The following is a 20,458-nucleotide window of genomic DNA, read 5'->3' as shown; positions in this document are numbered from 1 at the left end:
CTATATAATTTTGTGTTTGAAGTTTGTGCTTTGCACTCGTCTGCTGACACCTTACCTTGTCTGTTGGGAGTTGTCCTTTCTTCAAGGTCATAATAAATCCATTTTTGCTTTTTACCTTGAAAGTTTCTGATTTTAATTTGGGTAAGGGTTACTGTCCCACACGTTGCTTGTATTTCTTGTATTTATTTAAAATGTTTGTGTCATCATAGTGATAAATAGGTCTATATCTTTTCCTTTCTGCCTTTTTTCACAATTATGATCATACTTGTCTAATGAGGCATTTGATTGCTTTTTTCCCCCAAGTTTTGGGAATTTATGTATCATAGATCTTTTTTAAAAATTCAATTTTAATTTGAATTCCAAATTCTCTCTTCTTTACTCCCTTCATCACTCATTAAAGAAGACATTAAGTCCAATATTATAAATCTTACACTTTCATATATATGAGATTGGGTAGTTTTGATGAGGTGTGAGAATTTAGGGTAAGAGATCCCCTCTGCATACCCAAAGTCTGTGTGGCAAAAGGGGATTTATTTGCACTAAGAAGAAAGCTTTCTTAGTGGGCAGGGTCCTGTTTGGGAATTGTCAAAGGTGCATTTACACTGATAAGAAAATATCTTCATCAGTGGGCCAAGTCGAGAAAGGCAAATAGCTCCTGATTAGGAAATTGGCCAGGGTGAGTTAACACTGAGAAGAAAATATCTTCACCATTGGGCAAAATCCTTTCAGGACTTCTGCAAAGATTTGGGGTTCAGAATCTCCTTTTATTAGCCTTTTGAGGCTTGGGGCTTCAATTTAATTCAAAATTGAATGAGATTACTTAAGTGGGAGTTTGAGCCACTCAAAAGGATGTTGACTGTGTCCCAGGCCAAGATTTCCAATTGAATGAGATTACTTATCAGGAATGGGTGTGATCCCTCCCAGAGACTGGGAGAGATTCAGGAATGCCCCCCTCTCCCCCCAAAGGTTAAAGGGGGACACAATTTACAGCAGTTTGAGATATATTTTCCTTTAAACTATTAATTTTCTGGTGATATAATTGTAATTTTATATATATTTATATGTATATGAGAGAGAGAGAGAGGGGGGGGGGAGAAAGAGAAATAGATATAAATAATTCTTTTTGGCTTGTGACCATTTTACATTTCTCTTTGAAGCTTTACAAGAAGCTATTTTGTCTTCTGATTGTGAACCCAGAGCTTCTCTAGCAGGTAGCTATGGTTGGGTTTTTTTTTTTTCTCTCTCTCTTTTTTTTTTTTTTAAACTCATTCTTTTTAAATATCCCATTTCTTGGCTGTTAACTATATATGTCAAGAGTCAGGCTTTGCTCATGGGTAGGGGATAATATCTCAGGCTTATAGATTTTTCATGCTGTTGTGTTCTGGGCTCTATTTGGTAGCCTTTGACTTCTTAGTTCTTCCAGTGTTTATAATCTGAGGCCAGGTGTTGTCATTACTCCTTCAGTTCATACCTTGGTTTGAATTTATAAACTATGGAACCTCAGGTAGTCTTTTTCCTCAACTGTGACCACTCCTATTCCCTTCTTGTGGTCATTAAGATGGTGCCAAGCCCACTCCTCTGCCCAAACCAGGGACTCCACTCTCTTGTAAATAATCACAACCACTGGGGCCTCTGACCCTGCAACCACACTAAATGGGTTGTATGCTTAACCCTCGTAAACTGGGTCTGGTTAGCATGTCTGGCCTCTTATCCAGAACCAGCAGAGGGCTCCTGCAATCTTCCTCTGAGCAGCTATTGGATCCCCAAACTGAAAACTCCTGGTAAAGTAAGGCTGCTGGCTTATATAGCTGTCACCAGGGCTTGCAAGTTTTTGGTTTGGCAGGCAGTATCTGCCAGACTATCACCGGGGAAGGTCTTTTCTGAGAGTTCTCCCAGGTTGCCTAGGTTTAAATAACTTTTAATTAATCATTACCATTGTTATTTTAAGTGACTTACTTGCCCTGTGTCACACAGCTAATAAGTGTCAAATGTCTGAGGATAGATTTGAAGTCAGGTCCTCCCCAGTTCTGTCCACTCTGCCACCTAGCTGCTCTAGTAAATTAACTTAATTCATTCTGCTGCTCTAAAATTTACTTTTAAGGTACTATTTTAAATTATTTCAGAGAGCCAGGTAGTTTCTTGTCTTATTCTGCTATTGTCCCACAATTCCTTTAGTATTTTTTTAGATTTACTATTCTTATATTAACATATTATCAGTAATGCCACGTGCTTCCAGGCCAAATTCTTAAGTCTGCAATTGATTTAGCTTTGTCTCGTGGAATTTGTATGTCTGTGGCCTGGGAGGGAAGGGAAGGGGAAACAGATGGACCTGGATCTGTGGACTACGGCGCCATCATCTTGTGGTCCACCCCCGCCCCTTCGGAGTGCCTTTAGGGAAACCCCTGCCCCCCTCCGCTACGTCATTAAAGCCACGGGCGCGGGGTGGGGCGAGGGGCGGGGCCACGGGCTTTGTTGAGCTCTGAGGCCTCCCTATCCTTCCCCTTCCCCTCCTGTTTCCTTTCCCTTTACCCTCCTCTTTCCCTCTCCTTTCCCTCCCCTTTCCTCTCCTTTTCCCCTCCCCTTTCCCTTCCTTTTCCCCTCCCCCCTCCCTTTTCTCTTTTCCTTTCCGCTTCTCTCTTCCCTTTCCTCTTAACTATTTCTCTTTCCCCCTCCCCTTTTCCCCTTTCCCTCTTTCTCTGCTCCCCTTTCCTTCTCCCTTATTCCTCTTCCCTCTCCCTTTCTCTACCCTCTCAGTCTTTCCCAACACCTCCCTTCCTCAAGCCCACTTTCCCCAGCCCCTCCCTTCCCAAATCCCCCTCTCAAACACTCGAGCTCCGCCTGCCTCCTGGGGCTGGTTTGGAACCTGCGCTGAGCGTTCGGTCCCATGTGTGATGCCTGTGATGCGGGTGGCGGGCGGGTGGGGGCTCTGGCCGGAGCCGGAGCCCCCGGAGCCCCCGCCGTGGGGACGGCCGATGCCGCGGAGAGGCTGGCCAGCATGTGTCCGTTACGCTCTTCCGCCGTGTGAGTTTACTGGCTCTTTGTCGCCGCCGCTCCACTCGCGTCCTAGCGTGAAATAAAACGTGTCTTACTTTGTACTGAGTCAAACCGAGAGTCTGAGATGATGTTTTCGACGAGTTATTTTTGGGGGATAGGAATTTACTAGGGTCTTTGCAATTTTTTGAGAAATGAACTTACATGTAGGAGAAATTGGAGGATTTTCAATTTACTGTGTGATTGTTACCATTTTGGAAAAATTGGAAATTATTTACTTTGAAGTGATTAAGCTATTAAAAACACTATTTTTCTAGAACCTGGTATTTTACAATATATGAATTAATGTATGCTTTATTTTATATTTCCACAAATATATTTTCCCCTTCAGTCTACTGAGGGACAGTCACAAAGCTCTTTAAAGAATTTGAACAAAAAATAAAAGCTTAGAATAGGTATGCATTGAGTATTTTAAAAATTAGTGCTTATCTAAATTAATCCCCCGTATTGAATATTTGTACAAAGGCGCATCTCTGTGTAGGATGGTAGAAGAAACATTGAAAGTGAGATCTGAAGAGAGGGATTACCTGACTTTAATCAAGTTTAACTTTGTTAACTTGTCAACTTTTACTGTTTTGTGTTACTAATTTACAAATGCCCAGGATCACACAGCTAGTTAGTGTTTTAAGTATCTGATGCTGAATTTGAACTCTGTCCTCTTGACTGAGAGTCAATACTCTATCCACATATAGTCCCCTTTTCTTATAAGATGGTGAAAATCAAATGACATGTTAAGTGCTTTGTTACCATAAGTATATACCATTTTTGCTTAAATCTAGTTATAGAATACAGTATGACAATAATAAGCATAATTATTGTAGTATATAAATAATATTAATATCCATGCTGTCTTACATTACCTATGAGGTAATTCTTTTGATGATTCATTCCACTGTCTCTCTAGTGGTTTTCTTTGTTATGCCTGAATCATCTTGTAATTTTGATGTTCATACTGATGTTTAAAGTGACTACAAGACCATCTTTATTCTTTGTTGTTGTTTTTTTTTTTTTTTGCTGAGGCAATTGGGGTTAAGTGACTCACCCAGGGTTCCACAGCTAGGAAGGAAATACTAAGTGTCTGAGGCCAGATTTAAACTCAGGTCCTCCTGACTATAGGACTGCTACTCTATCCACTAAGCCACCTAGCTGCTCCTCTTTATTCTTTACACAGAGGGTTAAAAAAAAATTGTCTCGTTTATAGTACCACTGTAATTTCTGCCATATTTACAGGGATATGTGCATTCCCTCCAGTGGTACATATTGTAACTCACACATAATACTATCTCATTGTTTATGGTTGTTATGTATATTGTCTTAACAAATCTCCACTTGGGAGTCAGTTCAGTTCCTAATGCACTCAATCTGTGCATCCATCTTTTATAACTTGCTTTTCAATATCTACATAGCCTATTTCTTTTTTTTCCAGTTATAAGTAGGATTTGTAATTTGCTGTTGTCTATGTCCACAGTGCTTCTCTTCATGACTTTTAGATGACATAACTTTGATTGCTTAGAAATTGTGCTATTCCATGAGTTGAAATATAGCTTCATTGAAAAAAAATTGGTGTTAAAAAAAATTTCAGAAAAAAAACCTAGGTGCCACCAAAAGGGATTTACAGTTTTCCAAATGCAATCCAGTTTGCTCTCTTTCTTCTATTTGGTAGTGCTTTCAGTATTCTTGGAAGTTTCCTTTTTCTATTCTTTATTCTTTAAAGCTATTTATATAGATAGATCTGTAGTATAGAACTATTTTATTGGGAAAAAAGAAGAAATCTATTTAGGATTCAAAAGCCAGACAAATAGTAAAGTTATCCTTTTCTTTTCCTAAGCTTTCTTGCAGAAAATGAAACTTTGCTCTGGTTGTTTCTTAAAATGAACAGATCAATTCGTGGCTTCTCAAATGCAGGATAATGGCCAAAATCATTATTCTTGCATGCAGATACTTCCATTTTGCCACTATTCTAGTTCTGTTTCATTTCAAGACTGTTCTTGAATACAAGATATGTGCTATGTGTGCTCTACTGAAACTAGCTAGTTGGATTTCTTCTATGCAAACTTTTAAGGAGGATTCATTCCATCGTTTCTTCCTTGTTCCACATTTTTGCCTATTGTTTAAGGCCAAATTCAAGGTCTTCCTCTGAGGAACCCTTTCCTGACTACAGTTTTTCTTTTTTATGAATTTATAACTCTTCTTATGTATTACTTTGAAATTTTTCCCAACCAAATTCAGAGTTTCTTGAGGGTACAGGTCATCTTACACTTTTATCTTTCATGATATCTTTTTCTTTGCAACTTATGTAAAGATTGACCAAAATAGGTTAGCTAATTTTGATGGGATTCTTTCTGAAACATGAATTATTCTATGTTAAATATATTGATTATATATGAACAAAATAACATACTCTAGATGTGACATATCAAATTCATGTAAAAAGATAGGTTGAGAGTTGTGTAGATCACAACATACATAGCATTTTCATTTCTTTTGTTCTTTGCATTTTATTTCTCATTTTTTTTTCATTTTTGATCTGATTTTTCTTGTGCAGCAAGGTAATTGCATAAATATGTATGCATATGTTGAATTTATTTTTTAACCATGTTTATTGCATATTGGATTACTTGCTGTTTAGGGAAGGGAACGGGGGAAAAGGGGAGAATTGGAACACAAAGATTTTCAAGGCTTAGTGTTGAAAAATTGTTCATGCATATGTTTTGAAAATAAAAAGCCTTAATTTAAAAAAAAAAATTGTCCCCTAAAATAGTCTTTAGGTTAGTCCAGAGATAAAATATTCAAAAGTACTGCACCAGAATATTCATGAGTCTGTCAGCTTTGTTCTTCAACCCAAATTCCAATTCTAACTTCAGTTTTGATTACTTTATTGCTTTGTTACTAAATTACTGTTAATCACTTGCAGAGTTTTCTTTGATATTTTTCCCCCAAGAGGAAATTATCTTCTGATTTAAGTGACTTGCCCAAGGTCACACAGCTAGAAATTGTGTCTTCAGGGTCCCTGCTCTATTTACTATACCATCTAGCTGCTCCCTGAAGTTTTCTTTATAACAAAATAGAAGTATGCCTGCTAATCCACAAATTAAGAAAGAATTAATAATGTTAACAATTAATAGATTAAAAAAAATTTTAAACCACTCTTGTTGCTAAATAATGGAAATCCTGAATTTGAAAGCTCTGACTTTCTTTGGACCTTTTTCTTTTATTGCTTTCTGTGAAAATGAGTACTTTCTAGAGTGCTGAGACTTTTGTACTCAAGATTAGTGAGCTTTTATATGTAATTCACAGGTTAGTTGGTTGATGCAATAATTAAAGTGAAAAGGAAGAGAGGATAATTGGGATGGAGACTCAGGATGTTTGTCTGTTTAAAAATATACATTGAATTACCTAACTGATACTAAATAATTATTTAAAATATATTTAAAAGACCTAACCTCTAAAGTAACTTTTTTTTTTTTTCTTTTTCTTCAGATTCTTCCTGAAATCCATTATTCTAACTTGTGAGCAGTTATGAGTACCCCAGGAGCTTCAGCAACAGCCACAATGAAGCTAAAACAGAATATCAACCCTATTCTTTTATGTTTAATAAACTTTGTAATTTTGGTCTACACTATTTTAACGTACATTCCATTTTACCTTATATGTGGATCAAGGCAAGCAAGATCCAATCAACTTAAAGCAAAGCCTGTAAATAGACAGCCTAATGCAGCATACCGCTCTATTAATAGCTTGTATGGTTTGGCATCAGTGCTCTATCCTGGATGTGATACGCTAGATAAAGTTTTTAAGTATGCAGAAATCAAATTTAAAGAGAAAAGGCTTCTGGGAACACGTGAAGTACTAATTGAAGAAGATGAAGTACAGCCGAATGGAAAAATTTTTAAAAAGGTGAGCAGGGATTTGTTTGTAATAAGTCTGCAGATACAATATGTTGGCCATGAGGACTGAATGCTTTTGCTTATGCAGGTTTTGAAAATTTGAGAACTAGAGAAAATGACTAGCTTTTTGTGCCTTTTAAAATGTCTTTACCTTAGCCATTCACCCAGTATGTTGGGGTTTGGATTCTAACCACAAAATGCTAATCTGTAAGTGGTCTTATAGATATGGGGTCTTCTGAATATCTAAGAAAGGTGGCTCCATAGGCCCTAATTGTTAGAAATTGCTCTAGTATTTGAAGTGTTTGGAGGAGCAAATACAAACGTTCTGATTGACAGTTGTAACCCATCACAATTCCCTCCTACCTTTTCAATCTTACTCCTCAAAAACATATTTTTCCATCAAATGATTCTGGTATTTTGGCCTATTCAGCCAAACTCCTATCTCTTGGTTCTAGGCACTAAGGTTAAGAGTACTCTTTTCTCTTCCCCTAGACCTATTGATCTCCCTAGTGACCCAGTTAAAATTCCCAACCCCTCTTAATTCCATTGCCTTCCCTCTGTTAAAATTATTTCCAATTATGTTTATAGTTTGCTTTGTATATATTTGTTTGTTTTTTGTCTCCCATAGTAGATTGTAAGCTACTTCAGGGCAGGGATTGTCTTTTGAATCTTTTTGTATTCTCTATATTTAGTTAATAAAGATTGAGTAATTGAGTGATGGATGAATTTGTTTAGCAGGAATGTGGAACTCTTAGGGATTTCTTGTTAGCCTGATAATTTTGCTCTTGCAAACTCTGGAAAAGGTGATGATGTACTGTCAGAGGGCAGAGAGAAGTAAGCTTTTATTTCTTAACTTCTGTATTCATTTCTACATTGTTAAAATGAAATGGTATTCTAAAATGTTTCCTCATTTGCTAGTAATGTGAACTATAGGGCAGATTTTTGTGTGTGTGTGTGGTTAAGTGACTTGCCCAGGATCACACACAGCTAGAGAAATGTTAAGTATCTGAGACTAGATTTGAACTCAGGTCCTCCTGACTTGAGGGCTGGTGCTCTATCCACTGCTTCCCCTAGCTGTCCCCCTCACCTGCCCAAAAAAGAGGGCCCTTATTAGAGAAACTTGCAATTATCCCTTTTCCTGTTTCCCCTCTCACCCCAGTTTTCTGTTCACCTCCTGACTTGGCTGCATTGGTTTTGTTTGTGTAAAACCCTTTCAATGTAGTCAAAATGATCCTATTTTATAACACATTTTTAACATAGTCTCTGCCTTTTGTTTAGTCATAAATTCTTCCCTTATCCACTAATCTGACAGGTAAAATATTCGATGTTCATCTAATTTACCTTTGGTATCACTCCTTATGTCTAAAAATCATGTACCCATTTTGATCTTGTTTTGGTATTGGGTGCGAAATGTTAGTATATACCTAGTTTCTGTTTTATTGTTTTCCCGATAATTTTTGTCAAATTTTTGCCCCAGAAGCTTGGATCCGTGGGTTTATCAAATACTAGATTACTATGCTCATTTATTAATGTTTCTTATGTACCTAATGTATTTCAGTAATTCACTACTCTTTCTTAGTACCAGATTGTTTTGAAGCATTATTGATAAAATTTGACATCTGGTACTGTTAAGCTGCCTTCCTTCATATTTTAAAAAAATATATTTTTTCTTGATATTCTTGACCTTTTTGTTCTTCCAGAAGAATTTTTTCCTTGCTCTATAAAATAATTTTTTGATAGTTTGTTATGTAGCTGAATAATTATTAGATAGACTAGTCATTTTTATTATATTGACTCGTCCTACCCATGAACAATTTATATTTTTCAATTTGTTTATTTCAGATTTTATTTGTTTGAAAAGTATTACATAATTGTGTTCAAATAGTTCCTGGGTGTGTCTTGGCAGGTAGACTATATGTTTTATATGTCTGCAGTTATTTTAAATGGAATTCTCTTGTTGCTGGACTTTTTTGGTTGATTCTATATCATCCATACCTTTCTACAAAAAATGATCCTTTTGTTTCCTCATTGCTTGTTGTAATAACTTCAGTTTTTTTCCTTCATTGATACAGCTAGCATTTCTAGTACAATATTGAATGATAGTTTTGATACTGAGGACCCTTGCTTCAAATTTGGTTTTATCGCAAAGGTTTCTAATTTATTCTTGTTATAGATAATATTTACTGATGGTTTTAGATAGATTTTACTTCTCATTTTAAGAAAAGATCTGTTTATTACTATGTTTTTTAGTACTTTTTTAATAGGAATGAGTTTTATATGTTATGTCAGAGCTTTTTTCTACGTCTAGTCAGTCTTTTTTTTTTTTTTTAAATTGGTATGGTGTATTCCTAGTTTAAATCCCATGTGGTCATAAAGTGTATGATCTTTGTGCTATGTTGTGCAGTCTCCTTGCTACTACTTAAAAATTTTTACATCAGTGTTCTTTAGGGAAATTGATTTATAGTTTTCTTTGTCTGTTTTAACTCTTCCACATTTATATCACAAAAGGATTTTGGTGTAGGACTCTGCCTAATTTTTTCCCCCAAATAATTTATATAGTATTGAAATGGTAGAATACTTGTGAATCCATGTGGTTTGGGAATTTTTTTTTCTTAGTGCATTGATAGCTTGTTCAATTTCTTTATCTAAGATGGAGCTATTGAGTATTCTATGCCATCTCCTTTTATTCTGGGTAATTGATATTTTAATCATCTACTTTACTTACATTTATGTAATTTGATAAAATAGTTCCTTTAATTTCATTTTCATTGATAAATATGACCAATTTCATTTTTGATACTGTTGGTTTTTTTTCTTAATCAAATGTTTATGTTCTGTTCTCCCCTCTTCCATAGAAACGGCTTCATTTTATTTATTAGTTCGCTTTCTTTTAATTTTATTCATCACTTTTAATTTCAAGATTTCTAGTTTGGTTAATTGGATTTCTAATTTTTTTTCCCCCTAGCTTTTTTAGTTGCATCATGTTTTCATTTTATTGATGGAAGCATTTAAAGATTTAGCATATTTCCCATATGTATTGTTTTGGCTGCATCTGATAAAACTGTTTATAACATTGTTGTCATTCTTTTCATATGCTATTGATTTGTTTTTTGATCCACTCATTCTTTTTATTATATTGTTATCTGAAAAGGGTACATTTAACATTTCTGCATTTGTTGTGAAGCTTTTTCTCCCTAAGAGAAACAGTGATCAGTTTTTATGAAGGTGCTAATAAGTACAGTTGAGAAAAGGCTTGTTCCTTTCTATTCCCATTCAGTTATCTCCACAGGTTTGTTAGATATAATAAAAATCTATACTTCTCCTCAACGTTCTACTTCTGAAAGGGAAAAGTTGAGAGTTGAGGATCCTTCACCTGTATAATTTTACTGTTTATGGTTTTATTTTCTTCTAAAACTCATTTAACTTTGGATACTATATCATTAGGTCATTTTTACTTTTGCTTTGTCTGAGATTATGGTTGATATTCTTGCTTTATTTTTTTTTTTTTAAACTTTATCCAGAGCATCATGGATTCTGCTCTAACCCCTTATTTTTACTCTGTGTATATGTGTATCTCTTATTTCAAGTTTTTTGTAAAGACATATTTCAGATTCTGTTTTTTTTAATCTTTGTTTTGCGTGTTTTTTTGTTTGAAGTGTTTCTTCAACAACATATTGTTGGATTCTGTTTTTTAATCCATTTTCTCTGTTTTGTGGATGAGTTCATCCTTTTCACAGTTGTCATTACAGTTTAATATATCCTCCTCCTCTCCGATTTTCCTTTTCTAATCTGTTTTGCTTCTGTTAGTTCTGAGCCCTTACCTTCTCTTCCTTGCCCTCCCACCTTTCTCCCTTCCTCTCCTATTTCTTTGTAGGACAAAATAGATTTTTATATTTCCAGCTGAGTATGAGATGCTCTTCGAACCAAGTCCCGTAAGGTTCGGATGTTGCCTGCAATACCCCCTTCCATATTTTCCCATTTTTCCACTGAAAGAGCACTTTATTGTGTACCTCTTTTATATGAGAGAATTTTCTTCCTACCTCTCCCCTTCTGCCAGTGAATCCCTCTTTCTCCTACATTTTAGTTTTTTTGAAATCATTTTTTCATAGTCAACTTATATCAATGCTCTGTATCTACATAAACTTCTTTTTAACTGCCCTGGTAATCATGAAGTGCTCTGTTTCATTAAATGTCCCTCAAAGGATTAACTCAATTTTGAGTTAGTTATTCTTGGTTGTAATCCTTGTTCTTTTGCCTTCTGAAATATCATTCCAAACCCTCCAATTTTAGAAGCTGCTAAATCCTGTATTATCCTGTGGCTCCATGATATTGAATTGTTTCTTTTTATTGTGGACTTATCATGGGAAACCATTCAAGCCCTGAAAATGATTGTATTGTAATCCACCTTCTCTTCTTTTCCACTTAGGATTTGTGTTTAAAATTTCTACTTTACTGCAACAGGAAGAGATTTACTACCCAGGAGAATTTACACTTGTAAAATATATTCCTTACTCTGAAAATGATTAATTCAATTGCTTCTTAAATCTCTAAAACTTGTCTGCAGACCTGTTTTGTGCAACTCTGGCTATTCATTGTATGGAGACCAAGACAACGAAATCTGTTATCATGACCTTTTCAAGCTCTAGGAATTCTTTTTGGCATTATATACAATTCACATTTTTTCTTTGAGGCTTTGCATGTAGCTGTATTGATTTCTTTGTTTTGAGGTTTTTTCTTAATCATCCTTGTCACCTTCATAATTTTCAAAGGTCAGGTTCTTTTTTTTGTTGTTGTTTGCTCATTTTTTCGATTTTATTTCTTGAGTCTGACCTCATCATTTTAGTTATTTCTTCCATGCAAATGTCAAAACTATTTGTCTTAAGATAATCATTTTCCTACAGCCCCTCCAACGTTTGTCATTTTATTTTATTTATTTATTTATTTATTTATTTTTGGAGGGGTGTCAATTTTACCATCTTATGCATGGGAAGGAACTTTAGAGTTGCCTTAAATTACATTTTAAAAAACATTAATGATTTGGAATATTTTCACATAGCTATTGAAACCATGAATTTTATTTTGAATATTGTTACTATATCTAGGCTATTCAGACCATTGGATAAAATATATATACTTATATCTGTGTATGCAGATGGTAATATTTCTTCTTTAATGGCATTTCCACTGGTAAAATCATTAGTTTTTGATAATGAGCCATTTGACATGGGGCTAGAAACATTGTTATTCTTGGCTTCTGATTTGTCTTAGTACAGTAAAAGTGGTAGTGACTTGACCACCTTGGTGCACACCTCCACCTGTCTCTCTTAGGATGACTTATTGCTTCAGAAACTGTCTTGTATTCCCTGTGGGCAGCAGTCTGGTCCAGAGACAGGATGGTCCGGAAGGGGCTCAAAGACTCCTGTAATTTTCCAACTATTGGTGGCAGTTGGTCAGCAGCTGTTTCAGGTGGTGATGAATGGAGAGACTAAAGTGGATGCAAAGGATGTGGAGAGGGAAGTGTATTTGGATATGTTGATCAAATGAAAGGAAGAACTAGAGGATGACAATGAGATTGGCAAACCTGGGTGATGGAGTGATAGTGGTAGTACCCTTAGCAGAAATTTCATTAAGATGCATGGATTTTTTTTAGGGAAAGATAATTCAGTGAGATATATTATGCTTATTACAATCTGTCCCTGATTTCCTGTGGGTAGATAGGAAAAACAAGAGAAAGAATTCTCTCTCTGTCCCTCTCCATCCTGATCCCCCCATCTTCTATATTAATTGACAATATTAATCTTAACTATGATCCATTTTTAACAGTTTTGGTTAAATTCCGATCATTTCTCTCTTCCTGGAGCTTTCCTGGCACTTCATTGCAGAGCATTACATTAGCATGTTGAAAAAGATGAAAGTTTGGATCAGCTATTTAAAAAAAAAACATCTAAAATCTTTTTCCTCCCCTCTTCCCCTCTTCCCCTCTTCCCCTCTTCCCCCTCCTCTCTCCTGTCTCCCCTCCCTCCATTGGGGTTAAGTGACTTGTGCAAGGTCACGCAGCCAGAAAATTGTTGTGTCTGAGGCCAGATTTGAACTCGGGGTCTTACTGACATCGGTCTGGTGCTCTATTTACTACACCAACTAGCTGCCCCTAAAACTTTTCTTTTTAAATATTAATTTCCTAAATCTCTTATGATGCAGATTTTTTTTATCTATTTTTTCCCCCTTCATATGTTTTGAGAAGTACTTTATATAACAAATATTTAGTAAAACAGTCTTTGATATATGTGAATATATCATTTCTTTGGAAACCAGTCTCTTTATATAGCATCTGTGTAGGAAGGAAACACATGAGAAGATATTAGTAGTACATTGTATTTTATATAAGAAAGGATTATTATTATTATTTTTTTTTTGGATGAGTTAGCAGAGCTGTTCCAAGTCCAAACTGGCAAAGGTTTGTTTTTGTTGCTCATCTAAAGCTAAAACAAACAGTTCATAAAGTACTATAAACTCAATCCTTTTCATTCAATTTCTTGCTAGTCGTTGACACAGCTGATTACCCTGCTTTTTTCTTGATACTACCTTTCTTCTCTCACCTGTTTGATCACTTTTCATTCTCTTTTTGCTAGATTTTCCTTTTGCTAGATTAAAAAAAAATATTTCTCAGAAAATGAGATGTGTCTGCTTAGTAAAACCATAGCATTTAATACTGAATGTTTTGTATCTTGATATCAACACTTGGAAAATTGAAAGTGAAGTACGGAAATAAATTGAGTTAAAAGAGTTGATAAGGAATTTAAGGGAAGATGAGAAGAAAATTTGATCATAGTTAATAAAGACCAGTAACTGAAAGGATTTTTATTCAATTTACTTTTCCAGATTTTCCTTAGATTATAAAAAAGCATGCTGAATGAATTGGAAGTAAATGCAGTTACTGATTAATTTGAACTTTTACATAATTATTCCAGATCCAATACACACTACACATTATGGTATATTTATACTTTTTTCTTACTAGGTTATTCTTGGAGATTACAATTGGATGTCTTATGAAGAAGTTTATGTTCGAGCCTTTAACTTTGGAAATGGCCTCCGAGTATTGGGACAGAAGCCAAAGACTAACATTGCCATCTTCTGTGAAACCAGAGCAGAATGGATGATTGCTGCACAAGCTTGTTTTATGTATAATTTTCAACGTATGAAAGTTTTTTTAATTGAATTGAATTTTTTGTTTGATTTTTAAAATTTCTAAAAGTCTCTTAGTATGGGGTTGGTAGAAGTTAGTGATCTAGTTCCCTTTTTTTTTTTTTTTTTTTTTTAATCTGCAAGGGTAATAGAGTACTGTTATACTTTCTAATCAATGGATAACCCATTTTTTAATTACACTTTGAATATGATTATCTTCCTCTTCCTAATAGCATCCCAACCCTCTGTTTTTCTCATTATTGTGAGAATAGTTGGAGAGGTAGTATTGGAAACAGTTTATATATGATGAGAAGTGTTCAAAATCAATTTTAAAAGATTTTTTTGACCATCTTTTTTTTCTGTAAACCTTATATAACTTATCTACTATTATGCTTTTGATACTGGAAGTATATAATGGAGATGACAAGTTTGGAAAAGTAGGAGAGGGGAAAATAAGACCTTAAGCCCACTGAAGAAGTTCAAACTTCAAGCATTGTTTGAGGTTTATATTTTGCAAAATAACCATATTGATGTCACTAATCACACTGCCTCTTTCCTTGTGTCTATCTTCAATAATGAGTGATTTTTTTGATATTGGACCTTAAAGTATCATGTGGATTTTGTTTCTTTGGCAGTTAGAAAAAAAAGAATATTCAAAATTAACATATATAAATGTAATCATTTTATTATGGATGATCATGTTGGCAGATGAATGGAGCATGGATTTGAGGCAAGAAGAGTAGTAAAAAGCTTTGAGATGTGAGCATGCACCAGGGTGGCAGCTATGAGAGTGGAAAGAAGGGGACCTTTTGTAGAGTTATGAAGGTAGAAATGACAAGGATTATTGATTGTTTGGATGTATGGACTAACTAAGTGAGGAATTAAAATGACACTGAGGCTGCTAGCCCGGGTGACTAGGACTTAATGATGGTGTCCTTGAAAACACTAGCAAATTTTGGTAGATGGCTTGGGAAAAAGCTAATGAGTTGTGGATTAAACATGTTTGAGAGTTCTATGGGAAATTGAGTTTGAGATAGCCAAGAGAAGATGATAATGTGAGACTGGAATTCATGAGAGAAGGTAGTATTGACTAAAATGATCTGAGAATCATCTGCACCAGAGATGACAATTGAACCCACAAACCTAATGAGTAGTCTGCAAGTGAGAGAGAACAGGGCCTGTGATAGATTTTGGAGGGAAAATACCAACTTTTTCTGATCATGACATGGAGGAAAATCAAGCAAAAGAGAGTGAGGAATGATCAAACAGGGTAAGAAAAGAACCAGAAGACAGCATCTTTATGAAAAATGAAGAGGTATTATCAAGAAAAAGCAGGGTAATCAGCTGTGTCAAAGATTAGCAAGAAGTTAAATGAAAAGGATTGAGCAATGGCCGTTAAGATTTAATAATTGATCATTGGTAATTAGGAAACTTTCAGTTATGAGGGCTTATGGAAGATCAGAGAAACTTTATCAGGACGTATGCCAGTTTCCCAGTTGCATGGATTCTGGTTAATGGACAATGCTCTCATGCTTTTCCAATTACCAGTGGAGTGAATCAGGGTTGTGTGCTTGGCTCCCATGTTTTTAAACTGACATTTTCGGGTGGTACTTTAACTGACATTTTCAGATGCCTTCAATGAAGATAAAAATGACATCAAAATTAGCTGCTGCATTGTTGGTGAATTATTTAATTTGGAAGTGCTATAACATCCAAGACAAAAGAGGGAAGAATTGGTGCATGATTTTTCATTTGTAGGTGATTATGCATGTAATACAGCCTCTGAGGCTGAAATGCAATTCAGTATGAATCAGTTTCTGCTGTTTGTGCTAATTGTGGCCTGCCAATTCCAAAAAATGAAGTTTTCCACTAGTCAGCATCACACTATCCATAACCATGGAAAACCAGCAAATACAAAAAATAATGCTATGGATAAGTTCATTTGCCTTGTGACATTTAATTTTCCATGGATGTCCAGACAGATGAGAAGGTTGACTTATGCATTGCCAGAATTAGCTTTTCACTTCTAAGAAAAATATGAGAGAGAAGAGATATTGGGCTGCTTACAAAATCTGTACAGTCTGACAGTGCCATGCAATTTGATTTGTCGTAGAAAGATTCTGAAGATCTGACATTACCAGACACAGAAGTCCTTTCTCAAGCATTTAAACTTTATTGCAGAAAATTCAGCTGTTAGTCTGGCTATGATGTTCTCATGTCAAATGTACATTTGCTTAAAAAAAAACTATTTTATGGAGAATTCAAGGCTAGCACTCGCATGGAGGTCAGAAGAAGTGGTACAAGGACATTCTCAAGATATCTCTGATTTAAATATTGGGACTCAATTTGAAATATGGCCAGACAGGCACAGTGACTGCTCAGCACATTGTTCCCGCTTCAGAGAAAATGCTGTGTTCTTTGAGAATTGTAGTAGCTCAAAAGAAATGTGAGGGGCACACATTTAGAGAGATCTCCACTAAAAAAGCTCATATTGACTATTTGTCTCTGACTCATTGTAGTGCTTACCAAGCTTTCATTGTTCTGATTATCCATAACTGGACACACTGTACCCAGACTTTGACATAGTGGTGCCCTTGTGGTCTGTAAGTGACTGGGGAAAGCAATTTCATTGGAATGAGATTGCAATCCACAATGTAAAGGATTCAGAATAAGTTAGTGAGGTAAAAGAATAAGCTTGGAGGTGCAAATCATAGATGGCTTTCTCAGGACTTGGCAGTACAAAAGGCCAGATTTTGTCCTACCTTGTCTGTCTGTCTGTCTGTCTACCTACTCATTCACCCAGTCACTCATTTGGCTAGCTAGCTAAGGCAATTGAGGTTAACTAACTTGTCCAGGGTCACATAACTAGGGAAGTGTTAAATATCTTGAATTCAGGTTCTCCTGCTGGTGCTCTATATCTACACTGTGACACCTAGCTGCCCCTTGTCCTACCTTTTTTTAATGATTCTGATTAGTATCCACTCAGATAAATTTTTTTTTTCAGTCTGTATTGCTGAAGTGCTTAGTTTGTTACTACTTACTTTGGTGCTAAGTCACATCATCTTGGATTGATACTTAAGCTTTTAAAATATGTCTGCTTTATTTCCTCAAAACAAGTTTTGTGAAGTCCTTGTGGACAAGAGACTTTTTTTGTTTTTCTCCTAGCATTAACTACCATGTTGTACTTAATAATATGAAGGGTTATGTTTTAGAAATGTTTTTTATTTGTTAATAATAACCCAAAGTGAGTAGGTGATTTTTATTTTGCAAATTGAAAATCTTTATTTCAAATGAATGGAAGTGGGGAAATTATTGTTGTTTTTATAACATAAATCAAAATGTTTCACTGGAAGTAGATTTTTTTGTGTTTTACAAATGGATTTAAAATGTCTTCATTGGAATTCATTATGTAATAATAGATATGTAATAAATGCTTTTTAATTGATACTAGTGATTTTGATTCATTATCAAAAACTTTAATATTTTAATTATAGTTATCCTTTTTTATTCCTTGTAGTTGTTACACTATATGCTACTCTAGGAGGTCCAGCAATTGTTCATGGATTAAATGAAACAGAGGTAACCAACATCATTACGAGTAAAGAACTTTTGCAAACAAAATTGAAGGTAAGAAATTTCTACTGTTTTTATGATTTTATATATAATATGCTAAGTATTTGTCTTGTTTATACTTTTGCTAGATTTGATTCTCTGCTCTAGCAAAGATCTAACATTTAGCAAATCTAGATGTTAGATCTTTGCTAGAGCAGAGAATCATTTGTCTATTGATCTGAGTCATACTCAGTCCCTCTAAGGCTTCTCTTTTCTTTATGCTGTCTCTCTTGATGATCTCATCAGCACCTATGGTTCAGTTATCATCTTCTATAGATAATTTCTAGATCATTGTGTCCAATCCTAAGATCTTTCCTTAAGATCCAATCTCACATCTCCTCCTGTATTTCTCAAACTGAATGTGCCTAATTCTGAAGGAATTTTTTTCCCCAAAAAACCTTTGTTTTCAAACTTGGCTGTTACTGTCACCATTACTACCACCATTCTCTTAGTGATCTAAGCTTAAAACCTAGATATCATTTGTTTTGATTGAATCTGTTACTCATCCAATTTCCACATCTTGTTATTTCTACCTTCACCATATCTGTACTTACCCATTGCTTTCTTGAGCATTTTTTGCTATACTATTGGAATAGTCTTCTGATGGGGCTTCCTGCCTCAATTCTCCTTTCTCTAATCCATCCTTCCCTTGGCTGATCTGTGCAGTCCCCTCCTCAATTCTGCTGGCTACCTCTTCCCTTCAGGCTTAAATGTAAAGCTTTCTGTTTGACATTTAAACATTAACTCTATCCAATTTTCTAGTCTTTTTACACTTTGCCTCCTTCTCCACCCCCACATGCTCGACCTACTATTGACTCTCCATCTGCTTATTCCTGGAATGCTTTTATCTCCTTTCTGTCTTCAAACACTATTCAGTGTCACTTCTACAGAGAGACCCTTGTCCGTCCTGTCAGTTTACTTCATATTTTCTGTTTATACTTCTTTGCACAAGTGACTCTGCTCCACTAAGAGTGTGAGCTCCTTGAAGAGGGCCTGGATTTTTATCTGTCTTTGTATCCAAGTACTTAGCATGGTGCTTGCTTCACAGTAAGCACTTGTTAAATTCTCATTGATTGAATGGATATCAGCTATAAGAAACTGTTTGAAAAGAAGATTTGAAATATGTCCTTAAGACATAAGAGACTAGAAAAAGATTTTTGGTTTGGAAGTAACTTTTTAACCTCTAAAGTTGTAGACCGCATTAAGAGGATATTGTTGAAGTGAGAAGGAATCACTAGATTAATTTCACATTCCTTTCTTCTCAACAGTGTCTTGGAGGGAGTTGGATGATCTCTGAGGTCCCAAGTGTAAATTGATGATCCTGAGGTCATAGGAGTCTTGTCTTAAATACTTTTGTAGCTGTGTGTTACACTGAATAGATAACTAATGTCTCATGGATTCAGTCATCATAGTGTCCCAATTTCTTTATCCAGCTCTTATTTCACCTGGCCTTTAGATCTGAAGGAATCACCAATTCCACTTTGAAATGTATGTCATATTGATATTTCAAAATAATCCAGTTCAAACAGAACTCATTACGTTTTCCTGTAAACTCACCCCTCTTCCAAACTTTCCTGTTTCTGTTGAAGGTAGCTGCCATTTTTCTAGTTGCTCAGGTTATTTGGACTATTGTAATCATTTCTTGATTGTTTCCCTGCCACATTCTCCCTGCAGTTTATTATCCATACAGCTTATAGAGATTGCTAAAACACGATTGACCCTGTCATTCTTTACTTTGTAAACTCTACCAATTCCTTGTTAATTTTAGAATCATATAAAAATTCCTTTTTCATTTAAAGTCCATCACAGCCTTGCTCCAGCCTACTATCTCAGTTTTATTACACATTTTATTACACATCAGACATTCTTTGATCCAACCAAAGGGTCATTGCTATTGCTCACTCACAGCATTCTGCCTTCTACTTCTTTTTATTAATATAGGTTCTCTCCCTCTCTCTCCTTGAGACCATTTCTTTTATAACCTTTTCTAATCCCCTATTCTTTTAGTACTTTTCATTGAAATTTCTTGACTTTTTATGTTGTTTGTTTATGCATATATATATAAAATTGTCTTTTCCCCCATAGAATGGTAAGTTCCTTGACAGTGGTGAGTTTTAAATGTCTGCTTTTTATTTGTAAAGCTTATATGATAAGCATTTGGTAAATGCTAATTGTTGATGAACTAGAAGGACTAGAATTTACATACAAATCAAAGCACCAACTTGTCACTTTTACATTTTTTTTTTTAATCCGCAATTGAAAGAAAATCAAGATATAGGAAAAAATTTGAAAGCAAAATTAATATCTGCTTGTAATTATTTCTATTTAAAGTGTTAGTTATAGAAGAAATTAATAGTAGAATTTAGTAAAATTTAAAAAAATCAATTGATCAATTGGATCAATTGATATAGCTGGTCTAGATTTCTGAGTTAATCTCTCAGATTTATTATTTATAAAGTGGGGATAGTAACACTTTCCTCAGAAGTTGCTTTGAGAAATTAGATGAGAATATATGCAAAATGCCTGCCACATATGAAAATAAACATATAATAAATGCTCTTATTTTTGCCTGAGAAAGGTTAAATACTTGCAAGTCTATTGATATAAAATGCAGAATAGTCTAAGGTCTGTGGTCTATTTTTAGACTATTTTTTCAAGGGAAAAACACAACTTTGACAAATTTCCTATATTTGTTAGGCTTCTCAGTGTAAAAATACTGCATG

At 35.0% G+C, this 20,458-nt stretch overlaps 1 protein-coding gene across 4 annotated transcripts in view; it reads left to right on the top strand.

Moving 5' to 3' along the window:
• The window catches only part of ACSL3 (acyl-CoA synthetase long chain family member 3), a 68,004-nt gene that overhangs the window by 20,994 nt on the left and 26,552 nt on the right, over positions 1–20,458 (top strand). For 2 of the 4 annotated variants that reach the window (XM_031957966.1, XM_003766146.4), the window contains exons 1-4: positions 2,704–3,021; positions 6,532–6,948; positions 13,957–14,134; positions 17,641–17,750. In XM_031957966.1, coding sequence (XP_031813826.1) covers positions 6,571–6,948; positions 13,957–14,134; positions 17,641–17,750 — 666 coding nt within the window. In that variant the 5' untranslated portion in view covers positions 2,704–3,021; positions 6,532–6,570. Of the gene's footprint in view, positions 1–2,703; positions 3,022–6,531; positions 6,949–13,956; positions 14,135–17,640; positions 17,751–20,458 lie in introns of those variants that run through there. The other 2 variants (XM_012546589.3, XM_031957965.1) reach the window with 1 other exon arrangement.

Source organism: Sarcophilus harrisii, chromosome 3 (genome assembly GCF_902635505.1).
Source record: "Sarcophilus harrisii chromosome 3, mSarHar1.11, whole genome shotgun sequence".
NCBI lineage: Eukaryota > Metazoa > Chordata > Mammalia > Dasyuromorphia > Dasyuridae > Sarcophilus > Sarcophilus harrisii.
The sequence above is the reverse complement of the archived record's forward strand: the minus strand, read 5'-3'. Positions and strand labels throughout refer to the sequence as shown.